This window comes from Emys orbicularis, chromosome 3 (genome assembly GCF_028017835.1).
Source record: "Emys orbicularis isolate rEmyOrb1 chromosome 3, rEmyOrb1.hap1, whole genome shotgun sequence".
In the NCBI taxonomy this organism is placed as follows: domain Eukaryota; kingdom Metazoa; phylum Chordata; order Testudines; family Emydidae; genus Emys; species Emys orbicularis.
In genome coordinates, this window is record NC_088685.1 from 464980 (window position 1) to 487874 (window position 22895).

The 22895-nt window shown below is 57.5% G+C and overlaps 1 protein-coding gene across 2 annotated transcripts in view; it reads left to right on the forward strand.

Annotated features, from left to right (window-relative positions):
• IFT172 (intraflagellar transport 172) overlaps positions 1-22633 on the forward strand; it is a 98356-nt gene extending 75723 nt beyond the window's left edge. For both annotated transcript variants that reach the window (XM_065400807.1, XM_065400808.1), the window contains exons 34-48: positions 245-354; positions 632-761; positions 1356-1454; positions 2522-2631; positions 3321-3384; positions 3889-3975; positions 7827-7943; positions 8442-8552; positions 9057-9176; positions 12059-12154; positions 18301-18360; positions 19898-19996; positions 21090-21243; positions 21854-21945; positions 22485-22633. In XM_065400807.1, the coding sequence (XP_065256879.1) occupies positions 245-354; positions 632-761; positions 1356-1454; positions 2522-2631; positions 3321-3384; positions 3889-3975; positions 7827-7943; positions 8442-8552; positions 9057-9176; positions 12059-12154; positions 18301-18360; positions 19898-19996; positions 21090-21243; positions 21854-21945; positions 22485-22574 (1539 nt within the window). In that variant the 3' untranslated portion in view covers positions 22575-22633. The remainder of the gene's footprint in view (positions 1-244; positions 355-631; positions 762-1355; positions 1455-2521; positions 2632-3320; positions 3385-3888; positions 3976-7826; positions 7944-8441; positions 8553-9056; positions 9177-12058; positions 12155-18300; positions 18361-19897; positions 19997-21089; positions 21244-21853; positions 21946-22484) is intronic.
• The last annotated feature ends 262 nt before the right edge of the window (positions 22634-22895 follow it).

Below are 22895 nucleotides of genomic sequence, written 5' to 3' on the forward strand. Positions count from 1 at the left end.
TCAGTGTCTGAGCGGGGAACCCGCCATCATCATCCCCACCTCCCCTGTCCCTCCCCAGGTGTAGCTGTGAGGGAGTGGGGGGGTTCAGGAGTGGCTGTGGTGTCCCCTCCATGGTAGTAGCAGTGAGAGGGTGAGGGGCTGGATCAGGGGCCCTGGGGCGGGGCTGGATCAGCCCTGGGGTGCTGGGAGCCCAGTAGGCTGAGCAAAGACCCTCCCCACTCTGGCCCTGGTGTGTTTGGTGCAGGAGGCCGGCATGTGGAGCGACGCCCTGCGGACCTGTAAGGAGTACGTCCCCAGCCGGCTGGAGGTGCTGCAGGAGGAGTATGACAAGGAGGCTGCCAAGAAAGGGACCAGGTAGGCCAAGGCTGTTCACCTGGGGGCGCTGGGCTGAGCTGGTGCAGGGACGTCCAGTGCTTGGCTGAGTTCCCTGCAGCGGGGCCCCAGAGCCCGTTGCATGCTGCCTCCCTGAGCACTGGGCGGGGGCAGGAGACAGCACCAGCCGAACCTCTCTCCATCCCTGCACCTGCCTCTCCCTGTGTGCAGGGCTCATGCCCGGGCCTGGCCCTGCCAGGATCCCTGCACCATCTCCCCATGCCCAGCACGGGCTCACCTCCTGTGTTGGTCCTGGCAGAGGCGTGGAGGGCATGCTGGAGCAGGCCCGGCAGTGGGAGCAGGCTGGGGAATACGCCAGGGCTGTGGACTGCTACCTGAAGGTACAGGATCCCAGTAACAGCCTGCTGGTGGAGAAGTGCTGGCTGAAGGTAAGTCCTGAGCCCCCGCCCCTCCTCTGGTACCCCAGGGGCCCCACCATACACTGGTTCCCCCACCCCAAAGAGACACCATGCCCAACCCCCACACGTCTCTGGGGGCTTCAGGCTGACTGAGACCCGAGAGATGAGCTGGGCACCAGTGACCCATTGATGGCTGTGCCCCAAACAACCGCCAGGGCCAGGGTTGGATTGTCCGCGATGGGGCCCCTCCCCGCAGTCTCAGGGTCGGGGCCCAGCTCTCCCCAACAGGCCCCTCCCCCCAATCTCAGGGCCGGGGCCTGGCTTGCCCCAACGGGGCCCCTTCCCCCAATCTCGGGGCTGGGGCCCAGCTCTCCTCAACGGGGCCCCTTCCCCCAATCTCGGGGCTGGGGCCCAGCTCTCCCCAACGGGGTCCCTCCCCCCAGTCTCAGGGCCAGGGCTCGGCTCTCCCCAACAGGCCCCTCCCCCCAGTCTCAGGACCAGGGCTCGGCTCTCCCCCACAGGCCCCTCCCCCCAGTCTCAGGGCCGGGGCCTGGCTCTCCCCAAAGGGCCCCTACTCTCTGACAGCTCCCATCCCTTGCACTGCTGATGCCTTTTGTCCTGCAGGCAGCTGAGCTGGCCATTAAATTCTTGGGCCAGCCCCGGAGTGTGGAGGTGACGCGGCTGGTGGGACCCCAGCTGGTGGCCGTGAAAAAGTACAGTGCGGTACGGGCTGCTGCTGTCAGCGCAGTGCTGAAGGGAGGGAGGTGTTAATGTCAGTGGGATGAACGGTGAAGGGGTGACTTGGTTACAGTCTGTGGGTACCTGCATGGGGAACAAACATTTAATAACATGCTCTTCAGTCTAGCAGAGACAGGGCTAACGCGCCCATGGCTGGAAGCTGAAGCTAGAATTCAGACTGGCAATAAGGTGTGAATGTTTAGCAGTGAGAGTCATTAACTACTGGAACAACTTGCCAAGAGTCGTGGAGTCCTGATTTCCCACCTCGTCTCCATATAAGGAGGCCCAAAGGGTCTGGGGTGGAATGACGCGTCCCCTCCTTCTGTCCACCAATTACGTCTCATTTCCCACACCCCAGTTTGGGTCCATTGATTTCAGATTCCATTCTCCTTTGCTTCTCAGACGCCATCTCAGCACAGTCCTTGGGAGGGATCAGGAGCTCCTTTGGTGGGACCAGTCCACTCTGTCTTTGATCTTTGCTGACTTGTATACACAGCTTTATGTATCAGCTAGAATTGGACGCCTTCGGGTCCAGGCCTCTGCACAACAGCGGGGGAAGTGAGGAGGGAGGGCTGGAGGCAGTGCAGTCTCTGCATGTCGACCGGGGGGGCGAGTGTCCTGAGGCTAGGAGTATGAAATATTGGGTGAGCCAATCACCATAGTGTGCTTGGATTTTCAGAAAGCCTGTGACAAGGTCCCCCACCAAAGGCTCTTGAGCAAAGTAAGGAGTCATGGGATAAGAGGGAAAGTCCTCTCATGGGTCAGTAACTGGTTACAAGATAGGAAACAAAGAGTAGGAATTAGTGGCCAGTCTTCACAATGGAACAGTGAGGTGGCCAAATTTGCAAATGATACAAAATTCACTCCCCTTGAAACCTCTGGCATTGGCCTGTGTGGGCAGACAGGACCTGGGCTAAATGCAGCATTGCCCGGGGGCTGCAGTCAGGGCTCTGGCCCCATGGTGTGGGCTCCATACAAGTGGGCGCAGATGGCCTCTGGCCTTGGAGCTCCAGGTGACAATGCCCAAGCATGACCCTGCTCCGCTTCTGCAGGCAGCTGAGCTCTACCTCAACCTGGACCTCATCCGAGAAGCCATTGATGCCTTCATTGAGGGTGAGGAATGGAACAAGGCAAAACGTGTGGCCAAGGAGCTCGACCCCAGGTAACCCTCAGGCCTGGTCCTCCCCACTGCCCCCCTGCAGGTTCCCCTCCGTCCTGTCCCCCCCCCACTGCCCCCTGCAGGTTCCCCTCTGTCCTGTTCCCCCCTCACTGACCCCTGCAGGTTCCCCTCCGTCCTGTCCCCCCCTCACTGCCCCCTGCAGGTTCCCCTCCGTCCTGTTCCCCCCTCACTGACCCCTGCAGGTTCCCCTCCGTCCTGTCCCCCCTCACTGCCCCCTGCAGATTCCCCTCTTTCCCCCACTCCCCTACTGTCCCCCAGTCACCCTCAGCCCCATTTCCCCCTACCGCTCTTAAGGCACTTTCAATCCTACCCCTGTCCCCTTTTGCCTGTCTCCATCCCCTCCCGCCCGGAGTGCTCTGGTCCTGTCCCTGCGCACAGTTTTCTACTGCCTTCCCCCCAGGGACCTCCGTGCCTCCTCCCTGCCTCCCTCCCCTCGCAGCCTCCTGCCAGGGGTTGGGTTGTCTGTCTGCCCTCACCTCCAGGTGCCACAAGGGCCTGCTCCTCCTCCAGGTCCTGGCAGATGCACCCCAGCTGGGTCGCTCCTTGTCCCTGTCACTGCAGCTGCAGTGGGACCCCCACCAGGCCCCTGTGCTCCACTCTGGGCGCCTCCCCATGGTGGCCATAGGGCACCCTTGGTTTGGCTGCCAACAAAGTCTCCTTCTGCCCGGCAGGTCGGAGGAGTACGTGGACCAGCGCTATAAGGAGTATTTAAAGCATCAGGGCAAAGTGGATTCGGTATGAATGTTTTTGCCTGGGGCTGGGCAGGGGGCCAGGGTCGTTCTGTACCCAAAGGGCCCTCCCATGGGGCTGGGTGAGGGGGCAGGGCCATTCTGTGCTGGGGGTGGTGCATTGTGTGGGGGTCTGGGTGCTAATGTGCAGGGCAGTGTGATGCGTGTGTGGCTGGGTGCCCATGCTAGGGGGCAGTGGAGGGCTAGGTGCCCGTGCTGAGGAACGGTGTGATGCGTGGGGGCTGGGTGCCCGTGCTGGGGGGCAGTGGAGGGCTGGGTGCCCATGCTGGGGAATGGTGTGATGTGTGGGGGCTGGGTGCCCGTGCCGGGGACAGGTGTGGGGCCTGGGTGCCTGTGCTGGGGAGCTGTGGGGGGTTGGGTGCCCGTGCTGGGGGGCGATGGGGGGTTGGGTGCCCATGCTGGGGAGCAGTGGGGGGCTGAGCGCCCACGCCAGGGGGCACCTCCCCTGCTCAATGCGTTCTCAGGGTGTCGTGGCTCTCTCCTGTTACAGCTAGTGGGGGTGGATGTCATGGCTGCCCTGGACATGTATGCGGAGCGGGAGCAGTGGGAGAAGTGCCTGGAGACCGCGGCCAAGCAGGTACCGCTCCAGCCCTGGGCACTGTGCTCACAGCTCTGCCCCGCTGCGCGGGCCAGGCTAGACCATCCCTGACAGGGGTTTGTCCAACCTGCTTTTAAAACTCCCCAATGATGGAGATTCCACAACCTCCTGAGGCAATTTATTCCAGTGCTTAACCCCCCTGACAGCTAGGAAGTTTTCCCTAATGTCCAACCTTAACCGCCCTTGCTGCAATTTAAGCCCATTGCTTCTTGTCCTGTCCTCAGAGGTTAAGAAAAACAATTCTTCTCCCTCCTCCTTGTAACAACCTTTCACATACTTGAAAACTCTTATCATGTCCCCTCTCAGTCTTCTCTTTTCCAGACTAAACAAACCCAGTTTTTTCAATCTTCCCTCCTAGGTCATGTTTTCTAGACCTTTAATCATTTTTGTTGCTCTTCTCTGGACTCTCTCCAATTTGTCCACATCCTTCCTGAAATGTGGTGCCCAGAACTGCAGAGAGGCTATAAAAATTAAAAACTCAAAAATAATGGGGGATTTCAGCGATCCCCATATAGACTGGGTACATGTCACCTCAGGACGGGATGCAGAGATAAAGTTTCTTGACACCTGAAATGACTGCTTCTTGGAGCAGCTGGTCCTGGAACCCACCAGAGGAGAGACAAGTCTTGATTTAGTCCTAAGTGGAGCACAGGATCTGGTCCAAGAGGTGAATATAGCTGGACCGCTTGGTAATAGTGACCATAATATAATTAAATTTAACATCCCTGTGGCGGGGAAAACACCCCAGCAGCCCAACCCAGTAGCATTTAATTTCAGAAAGGGGAACTACACAAAAATGAGGAGGTTAGTGAAACAGAAATTAAAAGGTACAGTACCAAAAATAAAATCCCTGTAAGCTGCGTGGAAACTTTTTAAAGACGCCATCCTAGAGCCTCAACTTAACTGTACGCCCCAAATTAAACAACACAGAAGAGAACCAAAGAAGTGCCACCGTGGCTAAACAACAAAGTAAGAGAAGCAGTGAGTTACAAAAAGGCATCCATTAAAAAGTGGAAGTTAATTCCTAATGAGGAAAATAGAAAGGAGCATAAACACTGGCAAATGAAGTGTAAAAATACAATTAGGAAGGCCAAAAAAGAATTTGAAGAACAGCTAGCCAAAGACTCCAAAAGTAATAGCAAAAAAAAAAATGTAAGTACATCAGAAGCAGGAAGCCTGCTAAACAACCAGTGGGGCCACTGGATGATCGAGAGGCTAAAGGAGCACTCAAGGATGACAAGGCCATTGCAGAAAAACTAAATGAATTCTTTGCGTCAGTCTTCACGGCTGAGGATGTGAGGGAGATTCCCAAACCGGAGCCATTCTTTTTAGGTGACAGATCTGAGGAACTGTCCCAGATTGAGGTGTCATTAGAGGAGGTTTTGGAACAAATGGACAAACTAAACAGTAATAAGTCTCCAGGACCAGATGGTATCACCCGAGAGTTCTGAAGGAACTCAAATGTGAAATTGCAGAACTCCTAACTGTAGATTGTAACCTATAATTTAAATCAGCTTCTGTACCAAATGACTGGAGGATAGCTAACGTGATCCTAATTTTAAAAAAGGGCTCCAAAGGTGATCCCGGCAATTATAGGCCGGTAAGCCTGACTTCAGTACCGGGCAAACTGGTTTAAACTATAGTAAAGATCAAGATGGTGAGACACATAGATGCACATGATTTGCTGGGGAAGAGTCAACATGGTTTTAGCAAAGGGAAATCGTGCCTCACCAATCTACTAGAATTCTTTGAGGGGGTCAACAAGCATGTGGACAAGGAGGATCCAGTGGATATAGTGTATTTAGATTTTCAGAAAGCCTTTGACAAGGTCCCTCACCAAAGGCTCATAAGCAAAGTAAGCTGTCATGGGAAGATTCTCTCATGGAAACAAAGGGTAGAAATAAATGGTGTTTTCAGAATGGAGAGAGGTAAATAGTAGTGTCCCCCAAGGATCTGTACTGGGCCCAGTCCTAGTCAACATATTCATAAATGATCTGGAAAAAACGGTAAACAGTGATGTGGCAAAATTTGCAGATGATACAAAACTACTCAGGATAGTTAAGTCCCAGGCAGACTGTGAAGAGCAACAAAAGGATCTCACAAAACTGGGTGACTGGGCAAGAAAATGGCAGGAGAAATTCAGTGTTGATAAATGCAAAGTAATGCACATTGGAAAACATAATCCTAACTATACCTATAAAATGATAGGGTCTAAATTAACTGTTATCACTCAAGAAAGAGATCGTGTAGTCATTGTGGATAATTCTCTGAAAACATCCGCTCAATGTGCAGCGGCAGTCAAAAAAGCAAACAGAATGTTGAGAAACATTAGAAAAGACAGAAAATATCATATTGCATCTATATAAATCCATGGTACGCCCACATAGAATCATAGAATATCAGGGTTGGAAGAGACCTCAGGAGGTCATCTAGTCCAATCCCCTGCTCAAAGCAGGACCAACCCCAACTAAATCATCCCAGCCAGGGCTTTGTCAAGCCTGACCTTAAAAACCTCTAAGGAAGGAGATTTCACCCCCTCCCTAGGTAACCCATTCCAGTGCTTCACCACCCTCCTAGTGAAATAGTTTTTCCTAATATCCAACCTAAACCTCCCCCACTGCAACTTGAGACCATTACTCCTTGTTCTGTCATCTGCCACCACTGAGAACAGTCTAGATCCAACCTCTTTGGAACCTCCCCTCAGGTAGTTGAAGGCTGCTATCAAATCCCCCCTCACTCTTCTCTTCTGCAGACTAAACAATCCCAGTTCCCTCAGCCTCTCCTCATAAGTCATGTGCCCCAGGCCCCGATCATTTTCTTTGCCCTCCGCTGGCCTCTCCCCAATTTGTCCACATCCTTTCTGTAGTGGGGCCCCCAAAACTGGACACAGTTCTCCAGATGTGGCCTCACCAGTGCCGAATAGAGGGGAATAATCACTTCCCTCGATCTGCTGGCAATGCTCATACTAATGCAGCCCAAAATGCCGTTAGCCTTCTTGGCAACAAGGGCACACTGTTGACTCATATCCAGCTTCTCATCCACTGTAATTCCCAGGTCCTTTTCTGCAGAACTGCTGCTTAGCCAGTCGGTCCCCAGCCTGTAGCGGTGCATGGGATTCTTCCGTCCTAAGAGACAAAACTGCCAGATGAATTTACTCAGATTTCCATGGGAATTTTGCCCAAGCAAGGATTTCTCTATTGTACATAAGGAGGGCAAAAAATAAAACAAGAAAAGCCATGTGCATGTTGCAGGTGCTTTGGAGGACAGGGTTAAAATTCAAAATGATCTGGACAAACTGGAGAAATGGCCTGAAGTAAATAGGATGAAATTTAACAAGGACAAATGCATCCATCCTTAGAAGTTTTTAAGGTCAGGCTTGACAAAGCCCTGGCTGGGATGGTTTAGTTGGGAATTGGTCCTGCTTTGAGCAGGGGGTTGGACTAGATGACCTCCTGAGGTCCCTTCCAACCCTGATATTCTATAATTCTATGACATGATGAAAAATTTAGCATTATACAAAATCATTGCAGTCCATAATAAGTGGATCAAAAGCTGTTTACATGGTAGATTGTAAGAAGTGGCTGAATAGGAAATCTTTGTCTAACGGGAGTGTTTCTAGTGGGGTCCAGAAGCGCTCTGTTCTCGGTCCAGTGCTGTTCTATATCCAGATCAGTGGTCTGATAGAAAATATCAAATCACTGCTGGTAAAATGCCGAGGTTACACCCAAATGAGTGGAGGAGTAAATCATGAGATTGTGAGTAAGTTCTACAGAGGATCTGGATCTAAAGCCTGACCCGGCCATTGCTTCCTCTCTCTGTCCCTGCTCCAGAATTATAAGGTCCTGCACAAGTACGTCGCTCTGTACGCAACCCACCTCATCCGGGAAGGCAGCTATGACAAAGCGCTGAGCCTGTATGTCCAGCACGGAGCCCCTGCCAACCTGCAGGTAAAGGAGATGTTCAGTGCAGCACCGGGCAGGGGCCTTGTGCTCTGGCCATGCCGCTCTCTCTCCGGGCCATGTCTGTAGGGAAGGTGGTGTAGGACCCAGCTCTACACCCCCAGGGGCCCCTCCCCGCTGGGTCTGCGGCCACTTGCCGCTCCCTCTGCCTCCTGTGCAGAGGAGATGGGGAGGAGGCTGAGGATCTACCCCACATGTGCTGCGTTTGGGGACAGGCCAAGGTCCTGCCAGGTGCCACTTTGTCTTGTTCTTTCCTGGGAGACTCTGGGCTGTAGAGAGAGGCCTGGGGAGGAGCCTGCGTTGCCAGGGGGCAGTTCTGGGACCACTGCTCCCTGCATGCTGGCTGGACACGTCGCTGCAGGATACTGTGTGCGTGTGGAGCTGCTGGGACCCCCCCGTCTATGTTCCCTCGCGCGGCGGGGGAGACTGGGGCTCCCCTCAGCTCCCACCCGGTGCCCAGGATATGTGGCTTCCCCTCTCATGCAGAATTTCAACATCTACAAGCGTCTCTTTGTGGAGATGGTGAACGCGCCCAGCATGAACAGCACTGAGGCCTATCCCAGCTGGGCCGACCTGCGCGACGTCCTCTTCAACCTGGTGAGTGCAACCGCGCTGCCCCTGCTGGCGAGACCCCTACCCGCAGCGGAGCTCAGAGCTCTGCCCCCCCAGCCCCCGGCGCTGCTCAGCGCCCACGGCTACCGCTGCCCCCCACTGCTCAGTGCCCACAGCTCCCTCTGCCCCCCACTGCTCAGCGCCCACGGCTCCCTCTGCCCCCCCCCCAGTGCTCAGCGCCCACGGCTCCCTCTGCCCCCCACTGCTCAGTGTCTCAGCTCCCTTTGCCCCTCCCCCACTGCTCAGCGCCCACGGCTCCCTCTGCCCCCCACTGCTCAGCGCCCACGGCTCCCTCTGCCCCCCACTGCTCAGTGTCTCAGCTCCCTTTGCCCCTTCCAACCCCTCGCAGCGCTGCTTAGCATCCACTGCTTCCCCGCCCAGCCCCCCACCCCCTGCTCTGCCCTGCCCCCCACCTCCTGCTCTGCCCTGCATGCTCTGTGGCCTGGCTGCCACGGGCCCCACATGCTCACACGCTCCCTCTCTCTGCAGTGTGAGAACCTGGTGAAGTCCAGCGAAGCGAACACCCCCGCACACGAGGAGTTTGAGACCATGCTGCTGATATCGCACTACTATGCCACCCGCTCCGCCGCGCAGGGTGTGAAGCAGCTGGTAAGGTCTGCCGTGCCCTCTGCTCGGCCTCCATCCCTGGGATCCATGGGCAGGGGGCTCTGGAGGCAAAACACCAGGTTGTGGCCCTCTCCGGTGCATTCAGCCATTGCAGAGGGTGCTGCCTGGGGGAATGTGGGAACGGTGCCCCGGGCCCGCCAGAGCCAGGGGTGGCATTGGGGATCCCTGCTGTGAGAGCAGAGTGACACGCTGCGAGCCAGCGCACGGGAGGAGCCCTAGCAGCAGCTGGGGATCCAGGCAGGGCAGAGAGAGGACAGGGCTCTCCGGGGCTCAGACACTGGGTGCTGGGAAGAGAGGACAGGGCTCTCCGGGGCTCAGACACTGGTTGCTGGGGGTCTGGGCAGGGATCTCCGGGACTCAGACATTGGGCGCTGGGGATCTGGGCAGGGATCTCCGGGACTCAGACATTGGGCGCTGGGGATCTGGGCAGGGATCTCCGTGACTCAGACACTGGGCACTAGGGATCTGGGCAGGGATCTCCGGGACTCAGACACTGGGCACTAGGGATCTGGGCAGGGCTCTCCGGGGCTCAGACACTGGGCGCTCGGGGTCTGGGCAGGGATCTCCGGGACTCAGACATTGGGCGCTGGGGATCTGGGCAGGGATCTCCGGGACTCAGACACTGGGCACTAGGGATCTGGGCAGGGCTCTCCGGGACTCAGACACTGGGCACTAGGGATCTGGGCAGGGATCTCCGGGACTCAGACATTGGGCGCTGGGGGTCTGGGCAGGGATCTCCGGGACTCAGACATTGGGCGCTGGGGGTCTGGGCAGGGATCTCCGGGACTCAGACACTGGGCACTAGGGATCTGGGCAGGGCTGTCCGGGACTCAGACTCTGGGCACTAGGGATCTGGGCAGGGCTCTCCGGGGCTCAGACACTGGGCGCTGGGGGTCTGGGCAGGGATCTCCGGGGCTCAGACATTGGGCGCTGGAGATCTGGGCAGGGCTCTCCGGGGCTCAGACACTGGGCACTAGGGATCTGGGCAGGGATCTCCGGGACTCAGACACTGGGCGCTGGGGGTCTGGGTAGGGATCTCCGGGGCTCAGACACTGGGCGCTGGAGATCTGGGCAGGGATCTCCGGGACTCAGACATTGGGCACTAAGGATCTGGGCAGGGATCTCTGGGACTCAGACATTGGGCACTAGGGATCTGGGCAGGGATCTCCGGGACTCAGACACTGGGCACTAGGGATCTGGGCAGGGATCTCCGGGACTCAGACACTGGGCGCTGGGGGTCTGGGCAGGGATCTCTGGGACTCAGACATTGGGCGCTGGGGATCTGGGCAGGGATCTCCGGGACTCAGTCATTGGGCGCTGGGGATCTGGGCAGGGATCTCCGGGACTCAGACACTGGGCACTAAGGATCTGGGGAGGGATCTCTGGGACTCAGACACTGGGGACTAGGGATCTGGGCAGGGATCTGCGGGACTCAGACACTGGGCGCTGGGGGTCTGGGCAGGGATCTCCGGAACTCAGACACTGGGCACTAGGGATCTGGGCAGGGATCTCCGGGACTCAGACATTGGGCACTGGGGGTCTGGGCAGGGCAGTGGGAGGTCAGGGATCTCCGTGACTCAGACATTGGGCACTAGGGATCTGGGCAGGGATCTCCGGGGCTCAGACACTGGTCACTAGGGATCTGGGCAGGGATCTCCGGGACTCAGACATTGGGCACTGGGGATCTGGGCAGGGATCTCCGGGACTCAGACATTGGGCGCTGGGGGTCTGGGCAGGGCTCTCCGGGACTCAGACATTGGGCGCTGGGGGTCTGGGCAGGGCAGAGGGAGGGCAGGGATCTCCGGGACTCAGACATTGGGCACTGGGGATCTAGGCAGGGCTCTCTGGGACTCAGACATTGGGCACTAGGGATCTGGGCAGGGATCTCCGGGGCTCAGACACTGGTCACTAGGGATCTGGGCAGGGATCTCCGGGACTCAGACACTGGGCACTAGGGATCTGGGCAGGGATCTCCGAGACTCAGACATTGGGCGCTTGGGATCTGGGCAGGGATCTCCGGGACTCAGACACTGGGCACTAGGGATCTGGGCAGGGATCTCCGGGACTCAGACACTGGGCGCTGGGGGTCTGGGCAGGGCAGAGGGAGGGCAGGGATCTCCGGGACTCAGACACTGGGCACTAGGGATCTGGGCAGGGATCTCCGGGATTCAGACACTGGGCGCTGGGGGTCTGGGCAGGGATCTCCGGGACTCAGACATTGGGCGCTGGGGATCTGGGCAGGGATCTCCGGGACTCAGACATTGGGCGCTGGGGATCTGGGCAGGGATCTCCGGGACTCAGACACTGGGCACTAGGGTTCTGGGCAGGGCAGAGGGAAGGCAGGGATCTCCGGGACTCAGACATTGGGCGCTGGGGATCTGGGCAGGGATCTCCGGGACTCAGACACTGGGCGCTGGGGGTCTGGGCAGGGCAGAGGGAGGGCAGGGATCTCCGGGACTCAGACACTGGGCACTAGGGATCTGGGCAGGGATCTCCGGGACTCAGACATTGGGCGTTGGGGATCTGGGCAGGGATCTCCGGGACTCAGACATTGGGCGTTGGGGATCTGGGCAGGGCTCTCCGGGGCTCAGACATTGGGCGTTGGGGATCTGGGCAGGGCTCTCCGGGGCTCAGACATTGGGCGTTAGGGATCTGGGCAGGGCAGAGGGAGGGCAGGGCTCTCCGGGACTCAGACACTGGGCACTAGGGATCTGGGCAGAGATCTCTGGGACTCAGACACTGGGCACTAGGGATCTGGGCAGGGATCTCCGTGACTCAGACATTGGGCGCTCGGGATCCGGACTGGGTCACTGTCTCTCATACGTGTTGGCTCCGGGTGGCTCTCAAGGCATCTTTGCCCTCAGGATATCGTGGCGGCCAAGCTCTCCATCTCCCTTCTGCGCCACACCGAGCTCATCCCCGCAGACAAGGCCTTTTATGAAGCTGGCACAGCAGCCAAGGTAAGAGGCAGCCTGATATACAGGAGCCAGTGGCAGGAGGGCCTGGTCACCTGGCTCCCATGGGCTCTCTGTCTGCAGTGGGGGAGTGGGTCCTTCTCTGGCAGCTTTCCCTCCCTCCCTCCCTCCCTCCTGCCTGGTGGGCTCCTGCCCCCACCATCCACCAGCCCCTTGGCCAATGTGGCTGCAAATGCCCCTCCTCGGGGGTTCTCCATGAGCATGTATCCCATGGGGCATGAGGAGAGGGTGACGGGCCTGGCAGGGGAGTGGGTGTCCTCAGATTGGGGAGGGTGGGAGGGTTAGGGAGAGAGGGATGGGCATGGGGCCCTGGGGGTCAGCGATTCCCCCGCATTGCATTCCTAGCCCCCACCCCGATTGGGGAGACCGGGAGGATCTGGCCAGGAAAGCTGCCCTCCTGTGCCACTTAGGGTCCTTAATTATCTTGACCAGTCCCTGGCCTGGACCTCCTCTGCCATCACCACCTCCTCTGCTATCGCCCCTCCAGCTTCCCCCCCCCCTCCGCAGACTGTGCAGGAAGGGTGTGATGGGAGGTGAGCCAGAGACTGTCAGTGGTGCTTGGGGCACTGGTGTCATCCCGCCAACCACAGGCTGCGTCTCACGCTCTACCTGCCCCCGGTGGCCCCTGCGGGCGCACTCCAGTACGGGGGGGAAGGGGGGGGGCAAACATGAGCCTCCTGTCTACCTCTCACTGCACAGCCAGTGCATGACCCACCGGGGCAGTGGAGACGAACGCCCCCCATTCGCTGTGCTCATCCGATCGGACTGATGGTGCGTGACACATGGGCTCATGCACACGCTCATAAAATACGCTCGTGCTGGCAAAACTCCCAGGCTTCAGGCTGAAATAGTGATTTTGTAAATACACTTAATAATTGGGAGGGTCGTGTACCCTCCCGCTGCCTGGAGCGGCTCACGCCCGTGAGTGCCACACTCCTGGCAGGCTGTCAGAAAGCGGGGCGGACGCCCCATGCTGGTGGTGTGTCCTATAGTTAGCTGCCACCAACCCAGTAACAAACGTGGGCTCTGGAAGCACTAGAACAGCCTTACCATGGAGTCCCTGACAGGCCCCTTGGGCCCTCCTGTCTCTCTGCCACCCAGGCAAGCTGGACTATGTGATTCTTTGGTTGCCATATAGCAAAGATTACAAAAGGTTCAGATTGCCTCAGTCCCAAGAGACCAGTCACTTACCCCAGGTCAATTTTTACCTCAGATCTCACACCAAAGACAGCGCTTGTAGCCAATCCTACAGTAAACTAACTCAGCGTGTATTAACTAGGAAAAGAAATGAGAGTTATTTACAGGTTAAAGCAGGTAACATATATACACAAATGAGTTACAGTCTGTGGCTCCAAAAGGTGACAGAGTTGCAGTAATCGGTCAGCACTGAATGTCTTTTAGGTGTAACCCAGGTTGACCCTGGGGATCCCTGCTTTTGTTTCCTAGCTCCAGTCCTGTGAGAGTCCAGACAGCAGAGATGAAAAAGTGTCATGTCAGCTATCTTTATTCTCTTCTCCCAGAATTCACACTGATGGGACCAACTTTCTTGACAGTAGCACCTTCCTGGGGGTGAGAGGGCCGTCAACCCAGTCTTTGTATCATGATGTTCCACAATGGCCCATTTAGTTTTGATAGTCCTTCTTGATGGGCACGGCAACCACTCCTGCCAGGGTTCACAAGTCCAGAGCAGGCATTTATACCATTACAAAGCAAAACGTACATATCACCTTACAGCACAGGATACAGGCATTACAAGTCCGATTAATGCAGGCAGCAACTTAGACGTCCTCAAAGGCTAGCACCTGTCTTAAAGAATACTAGCATACAGGTGAGCTGGTTTGTTTTCCAGCTATGAGTTTGTCTGTGCTCAGCTGATGCCTACAGCCTTGGCAAGAGCTGGCACCTGCTCTACCAGCGTCATAGAATCATAGAATATCAGGGTTGGAAGGGACCTCAGGAGGTCATCTAGTCCAACCCCCTGCTCAAAGCAGGACCAATCCCCAACTAAATCATCCCAGCCAGGGCTTTCTCAAGCCTGACCTTAAAAACCTCTAAGGAAGGAGATTCCACCACCTCCCTAGGTAACCCATTCCAGTGCTTCACCACCCTCCTAGTCATCTGCTACCACTGAGAACAGTCTAGATCCATTCTCTTTGGAATCCCCTTTCAGGTAGTTGAAAGCAGCTATCAAATCCCCCCTCATTCTTCTCTTCTGCAGACTAAACAACCTCATCAGATTTCTTTTGGCCCAATCCTCTAATTTGTCTAGGTCCCTCTGTATCCTATCCCTACCCTCCAGCGTATCTACCACTCCTCCCAAATTAGTGTCATCTGCAAACTTGCTGAGAGTGCAGTCCACGCCATCCTCCAGATCATTAATGAAGATATTGAACAAAACCGGCCCCAGGACCAACCCTTGGGGCACTCCGCTTAATATCGGCTGCCAACTAGACATGGAGCCGTTGATCACTACCTGTTGAGCCTGACGATCTAGCCAGCTTTCTGTCCACCTTATAGTCCATTCATCCAGCCCATACTTCTTTAACTTGCTGGCAAGAATACTGGGGTGACCGTATCAAAAGCTTTGCTAAAGTCAAGGAATAACACATCCACTGCTTTCCCCTCATCCACAGACCCAGTGGATGGCAATTAGGTTAGTCAGGCACGACTTGCCCTTGTTGAATCCATGCTGACTGTTCCTGATCACTTTCCTCTCCTCTAAGTGCTTCGGAATTGATTCCTTGAGGACCTGCTCCATGATTTTTCCAGGGACTGAGGTGAGGCTGACTGGCTTGTAGTTCCCCGGATCCTCCTTCTTCCCTTTTTTAAAGATGGGCACTACATTAGCCTTTTTCCAGTCATCCGGGACCGCCCCGGATCGCCATGAGTTTTCAAAGATAATGGCCAATGGCTCTGCAATCACATTCGCCAACTCCTTTAACACCCTTGGGTGCAGCGCATCCGGCCCCATGGACTTGTGCTCGTCCAGCTTTTCTAAATAGTCCTGAACCACTTCTTTCTCCACAGAGGGCTGGTCACCTCCTCCCCATACTGTGCTGCCCAGTGCAGTAGTCTGGGAGCTGACCTTGTTCATGAAGACAAAGGCAAAAAAAGCATTGAATACATTAGCTTTTTCCACATCCTCTGTCACTAGGTTGCCTCCCTCATTCAGTAAGGGGCCCACACTTTCCTTGACCTTCTTCTTGTTGCTAACATACCTGAAGAAACCCTTCTTGTTACTCTTAATATCCCTTGCTAGCTGCAACTCCAAGTGTGATTTGGCCTTCCTGATTTCACTCCTGCATGCCTGAGCAATATTTTTATACTCCTCCCTGGTCATTTGTCCAAGCTTCCACTTCTTGTAAGCTTCTTTTTTGTGTTTAAAATCAGCAAGGATTTCACTGTTAAGCCAAGCTGGTCGCCTGCCATATTTACTATTCTTTCTACACATCGGGATGGTTTGTTCCTGCAACCTCAATAAGGATTCTTTAAAATACAGCCAGCTCTCCTGGACTCCTTTCCCCCTCATGTTATTCTCCATGGGGATCCTGCCCATCAGTTCCCTGAGGGAGTCAAAGTCTGCTTTTCTGAAGTCCAGGGTAAATATTTTGCTGCTCTCCTTTCTTCCTTGTGTCAGAATCCTGAACTCGACCATCTCATGGTCACTGCCTCCCAGGTTCCCATCCACTTTTGCTTCCCCTACTAATTCTTCCCTGTTTGCGAGCAGCAGGTCAAGAAGAGCTCTGCCCCTAGTTGGTTCCTCTAGCACTTGCACCAGGAAATTGTCCCCTACACTTTCCAAAAACTTCCTGGATTGTCTGTGCACCGCTGTATTGCTCTCCCAGCAGATATCGGGGTGATTGAAGTCCCCCATGAGAACCAGGGCCTGTGATCTAGTAACTTCTGTTGCCCATTGCTCTTTGTTCGGTCATCTGCCACCACTGAGAACAGCCGAGCTCCATTCTCTTTGGAACCTCCCTTCAGGTAGTTGAAGGCTGCTATCAAATCTCCCCCCCACCCCCACTCTTCTCTTCTGCAGACTAAATAAGCCCAGTTCCCTCAGCCTCTCCTTGTAAGTCATGTGCCCCAGCCACCTAATCATTTTCGTTGCCCTCCGCTGGACTCTCTCCAGTTTGCCCACATCCTTTCTGTAGTGGGGGGCCCAAAACTGGACACAGTACTCCAAATGAGGCCTCACCAGTGCTGATTAGAGGGAAATAATCACTTCCCTCGATCTGCTGGCAATGCTCCTACTAATGCAGCCCAATATGCCGTTAGCCTTCTTGGCAACAAGAGCACACTGTTGACTCATATCCAGCTTCTCATCCACTGTAATCCCCAGGTCCTTTTCTGCAGAACTGCTGCTTAGCCACTCGGTCCCTAGTCTGTAGCAGTGCATGGGATTCTTTCATCCTAACTGCAGGACTCTGCACTTGTCCTTGTTGTTGACCCTTATCAGATTTTTTTTGGCCCAATCCTCCAATTTGTCTAGGTCACTCTGGACCCTATCCCTACCCTCCAGTGTATCTACCTCTCCCCCCAGTTTAGTGTCATCTGTGAACTTGCTGAGGGTGCAATTAATCCCATCATCCAGTTAATTAATGAAGATGTTGAACAAAACCGGCCCCAGGACCAACCCCTGGGGCACTCCGCTTGATACCAGCTGCCAACTAGACATCAAACCGTTGATCACTACCCGTTGAGCCTGACGATCTAGCCAGCTTTCTATCCACCTTATAGTCCATTCATCCAATCCATACTTCTTTAACTTACTGGCAAGAATACTGTGGGAGACCGTATCAAAAGCTTTGCTAAAGTCAAGATAGATCACATCCACCGCTTTCCCCATATCCACAGAGCCAGTTATCTCATCATTGAAGGCAATTAGGTTGCTCAGGCATGACTTGCCCTTGGTGAATCTATGTTGACTGTTCCTGATCACCCTCCAATGCTTCAAAATGGATTCCTTGAGGACCTGCTCCATGATTTTTCCGGGGACTGAGGTGAGGCTGACCAGTCTGTAGTTCCCTGGATTCTCCTTCTTCCCTTGTTTAAAGATGGGCACTACATTAGCCTTTTTCCAATCGTCCGGGACCTCCCCCGATCACCATGAATTTTCAAAGTTAATGTCATAGATAGGTGTATAGATTAATTGTTGATTGACACCTTATACTGTAGTTGTGGCATCGGCCACTGTCGGAAAACAGGGCACTAGGGTAGATGGACCATTGGTCTGACCTAGTATGGCCGTTCTTATGTTTATGTGTGATGGGGTGTGCAGACCTTGCACTGGCACGGAAGGGGTTAAGGAGCTGCTCTGGCCTGGAGTGGCCCTGCCCGAGGAGTTACAAGGAGGGACCTCACCTGAGCTGGGGACAGACCTGGGACTGGACCAGGTTGTGGAGCTCTGGCCCTGGAGAGAGGCTAGCAGAGCCCCTGCTGTCGCAGAGGAGGGTGTGCATCCCCTGAACTAAAAGAGGAACAGACTGAGACTTGCTCTGAACCCCCAGTGAGCCCTGCAGTGTGCAGTGAAGGAAGAGAGCCCAGAGCCTGGAGGGAGCTGCCTCCAGGTTTTTCTTTCCCATTCTTTTGTAGCCTTGTTAGCTGTCTATTGGCTGTTGTGTTGTGAAGGGGCCAGAGCCGGGGAGTGCAGAGCAGGCTAGTGCGCGGTAAATTCATGCCCCAGCTTGCTGCACACTCACTGTTCATCTCGACAAGCCCACAAATAAATAATCTGAGCTCTAAGTATGAGTGCCCAGGATGAGACCCTCATGGGGGCAAGTTATCACACATCTGCTGCTTGGCGGTCTTACTGTCTCACACCTGCCTCTGGTGTAGCTGGGGCTGTGATGGGCCTCGGGGCTGTGCGGGATGCTGCTGTTTTCGCTGAACCCTGCAGATTCACTGCCCCAGAAGCCTTCGTTGCCTGGTTTCCCCCCGAACCCTGGCTGCTCAGCAAGGCGCAATGCAGGTGCCCCCCATTGTCTGGCTGAAGGTTACTGCTCTTAGCCCAGCGTGCATTTCCTCACATCACCAGTGGGTGGGACGTGGCCAGGGCTCCCTAGAGCCTGCATGGATGGGCAGCATCAGCTTCCCACCACTCACACGCATTCTTGCTTTCTCTGCACTAGGCGGTCGGCTGGGAGAACATGGCATTCATCTTCCTGAACCGTTTCCTGGATCTCACAGACGTGAGTAGCACATCGGGATGAGGGTAAAGGCGGCACAGGGGTGGGGAGCTGTGCTGGTGCCAGCCCATTGGGGCCCTAAGCAGGGATACTAACAATGAAGGGGGGGGGCCTGGAGCTGCTCGGGGCCCTAAGCAATTGCTCAGGCTGCTTACTCCTAGCGCCGGCTCTTGGGGGGGGCAGGCTGTTCTGAGTTGGGGGGGCTGCAGGGGAGGTGCCTATGGAAGGACAGAGAATGTCCCAGCCCTGCCTCGGGGACCCACAGGGGGGAGCGTGCCCTGTGTTAATGTGCATGTGGCTGAACGCTGCAGGTTGGAAATGGCACAGAGTGAAACGGTGGCTTGTACGAGCAAAGCCCTGGCTGCATGTCCGGAGCAGCACGGCCGCAACCCTAGAGACTTCCAGGCCAGATGGGCCATGATGTCTGGCCTGGAGGTGGCTCCGAACGAGGGAGGGAAGCTGTTCTCATTTCCTGACACTTCGGCTGCTGCCTGCTCAAGAACCAGGAAGGAAAGCATCCAGCTCGGCCCTTTCCTTGCCCTTCTGTTGGGCCGGCACCCAGCAGGGACCCCAGAGCAGCTGGCAAGGACGGTCACTCAGGTTCCAGCTGCCCGAGTAGAGGGCCTGTGCCTGTTTCCATTCTAACCCTGGACTCCCTAGCAGCAGGGGCCAGGTGGGGGACCCAGTTCCCCAGCCCCCTGGCCAAGGGTGTCAATCGCTGTCCTGTTGGCTGGGGCACACTCCATTGAGAATTGAAAGGCAGCCGCGTTTGCTGATCGCTCTATGGGAAATAGGTCTCATACGCCTGGCTGCTAAACTTGTGTCAGGGCTGCGGTTTAGTCCTGACAGGCCAGACAAACATTAACACGATGCCAGATCAGCAGCACCCCATTCAATGGATTCACCAGCGGCTAGCTAGTGGATGGCAAATAGTAAATGAGCAGTTGTCATCCAATGGGGGCGTGGGGGGTTCTAATGGGCGCTGCCCCGGAGCTGCTCTCAGCTCCAATATCTTCATCGCGGATCCGGGAGGAAATATAAAAATCTCTGATAAATTTTAGAGCGTACAGAAAACTCGGTAAATCATGATGGGGACACGTGGGTTCCACGGAGCGACCTGGCCCCCCCTGGCAAGCTGGAGGCAGGGCTGTTGTAGCTGGGTGGCCCCAGGGTATGAGACAGATGGGGGGGGGGGGAGGGCTTAGCTTGTATTGGACCCAGAGAGCCCTGCACAGAGCTCTTCCTCGGGTCTCAGGTGGAAGCGCCAAAGCGCGCATCCCTCACCCACTCGGCGGTGTGCTGGGCTCGTGTGAACAAAGCTGAATGCCAGGATGTACCCTCGGAACAGAGAATGTAGGTCCCGCAGGATGGGGCCTGGCTCAGGTCAGGGCTAATGTGAGCCGTGGGTGTGTCCGCTAGGAGTGGCAAAGGCATCTCCTGGGACCCTGCTGGGGCCTTTGCTGGTGCGGGAGGTTTGTGCTGCCTGGGCTGGCACCGCAGGATGCTGGCCCCCCCTGCAGCGCTCTCCCTCTGCTCCCAGGCCATCGAAGAGGGCACGCTCGATGCCCTGGACCACGTCGACTTCCAGAACACGGACATCCCCTTCGAGGTGCCGCTCCCAGCGCATCAGCACGTGGCTGTGAGTGTCATCCCCCCACCCCTGCTTCCCTCAGCCCCAGGCCAGCACAGGGCCCAGCTCTCAGCAGTAAGTGGGGGTGTGAGGGACCTGACTCAGCAACAGGGGGTGGGGAGCATGAGTAGCGTTACCATATTTAAAAAATAAAAAAAGAGGACACTCCACGGGCCCTGGCCCCGCCCCTTTCCCACCCCTGGCCCTGCCCCAACTCCGCCCCTTCCCCGCCCCAACTCTGCCCATTCCCCGCCCCTTCCCCAAAGTCCCCGCCCTAACTCCCCCTCCTCCCTCCCACCCACGCGAAAAGGGCTGCCTGAGCGCTACCGGCTTCACGGTTTGCCGGGCAGCCTCCAGACCCTGCACCCCCGGCCGGTGCTTCCCCAGCGCAGCTGGAGCCCGGGAGAGGAAGCGCCCAGCTGGGGGCGCAGGGTCTGGCGGCCTCCTGGCAAACCGTGAAGCCGGTAGCGCTCGGGCTTCGGGCAGCCCCCATGCCTCCGGACCCTGCGCCGCCAGAGCAGAGCAGCTGGAGCCCGGGAGGGGAAGTGCCTGGCCGGTATTTTTCCCGGACATGTTCGGCTTTTTGGCAATTTCCCCGGACGGGGGTTTGATTACCAAAAAGCCGGACATGTCCGGGAAAAACCGGACGTATGGTAACCCTAAGCATGAGGGACCAGGCTCCGGGCTCTCAGGGCCAGGGGAAGTGAGGGAGCAGGGCCCCAGCTCCCAGCAATAGGGGATGGCACAAGGAACCAGGGCCCCAGGTCTCAGGGCCAGGTGAGTGGGGGGAGGGAGGGATCAGGCCCCCAGGTCTCAGGATCAGAGGGCTAGGGGGTCGAGGGGCCAGGCTCCCAGCTCTCAGGACTGGGGGGTAAGGGAAGCGAGGGATGAGGCCCCAGCTCTCAGCACCAGGTGAGTGGGGGGTGAGTGACCAGCCCCCTCCCCCTCAAGCTCTCAGGACCGGGCAGGGGATGCAAGTGACCCGGGCCCCCTCTGTCAGTGGGGGTTCAGGGTCTGGGGGCCTGACCCCGCCCCGGTCTCGGGGCCAGGCCGGCTCGCAGGGCGCTGCCCGGAGTCAGCAGTGCTCTGTGCTGCGCGGCAGGAGGCGACGCGGGAGGAGATCAGGGACTGGGTACTCACCATGTCCATGGACCAGCGGCTGGAGCAGGTCCTGCCCCGAGACGAGCGGGACACATACGAGGCTTCGCTGGTGGCCGCGAGCACGGGCGTGCGCTCCCTGCCTTGCCTGCTTACCGGTGAGTCCCTGGGCCCTCAGCCCCGTGGGGATGGGGGGCAGGATTGGGACCCAGGGGGCGGCAGATTGGCAGTAGGGGGGGAGGTTTGGCACAGAGGGGACAGGATCAGAACCTGGGGAGTCGGGGGGCAAGTTTCGGACCTGGGTGGGCAGGATTGGCTGTGGGGGGGAGATTTGCAACCTGGGGGGGGAGGCAGGCTTGGCGGGGGGGCAGGATGGGGAGAGGTTTGGGACCCATGGGGGCAGGATTGGCAACTGGGGGGGAGGTTTTGGGCTGGGGGGGCAGGGTTGGTGGGTGGGGGGCAGGTTTGGGGCCTGGGGGGAGCAGGCTTGGGGGAGGGGGAGGTTTGGGCCTGGGGAGTGGAATTGGCAGCAGGGGGCTCCAGACACTGGCGAGGGAACTGCAGGCGAAGGCCTCGGGTGTGGGGCGGGGTCCTGGCAGGGGCAGTGCTGTGTGTTTGGGCCCCCAGCACCTCTGGGTCCCCGCGCCGGCTCTGCCCAGTGTGGCACTGTTGGCTAAGCGCCTGGGCCAGCCCCTGGGGGGGTGCCGGCAGGGCTGGGGGTCGGGCGGAGCTGGGCTCGGCCCCGCTCACCGGCCTGTCTATGGCCAGGCTACCCTGTGCTGAGGAACAAGGTCGAGTTCAAGCGGCCTGGGAAAGAAGCCAACCAAGACACATGGAACAAGTTCCTGATGGCCGTCAAGGTGAGCGGGGGCAGGGCCTGTCTTCATGGGAGGGGCAGGACAAGGCAGAGGCTCTGATCACTCACAGGCCTGTGCCCACCGGGAGGGAGAATGGGGGGCAGCCACCCACCCACCCCTCCCCGCCCAGCACCTCTCAGCTGGAGAGGAACTGGCTGGGCCCAGCCCTCCCACGGGGTCTGAGCCTGGCCCAGCCCCATGCAGCCCCCATGTGTATTATCCCGCTGGGTCCCCCCTTTCCCCGGCCCATCCCCAGTAGCCCCAGGGACCAGGGCTGTGCCCCACCCCGCTCCAGTCCAGGGGACAGGCTCCGCGGCTGCCCTAGTGTAGCGGTGCCCCCCCCCGTGGGGGCAAGAGGCAGGTGAGGTGGGGGGGCTGGGCCCAGCTGCTGCCTGGTCATGCCCATGCTCGGGGGCTGGGCTCGCATTGCCCAGGCAGCCCAGGAGGGAGCGGGGGGATGCGCTGACTCCCAGGGAGCTGAGTTCAGCCTCACAACCCAGCTCTGCAAGCCCGTGCCCAGTGCCGCCTCTTCTCTCTTGCAGACGTCCCATAGTCCCGTGTGCCAAGACGTGCTCAAGTTCATCGGCCAGTGGTCCGGGGGGCTGCCGAGCAGCAGCTTCTCCTTCCAGTGAGCGTGGCAGTGCCCCGGGCTGGCCGCCAGGCCTGAGCCCCGCCTCCCCCATTAAAGCAGGCTGTGGAGCCCCAGCCGTGGTCCTGATCCTGTGTCCGGCCCTGCCTGCGCATCCTGCACTTCCCCGGGGGTGGGCAGCATCCCACTGCCTCCAGCCCACGGCACGCACCTCCCCGGCTGCACGGGGCACCCAGTGCCCGGCCAGGCAGGGGGCAAGCGCAGGAGCCGACAGGCACCACCGGGAGGGCCCTGAAGTGACAGGGCCCAGGCCAGGCTCAGAGCTACCAAGAAGGAGCACAGGGGCCCTGCCCTCCAGACCACG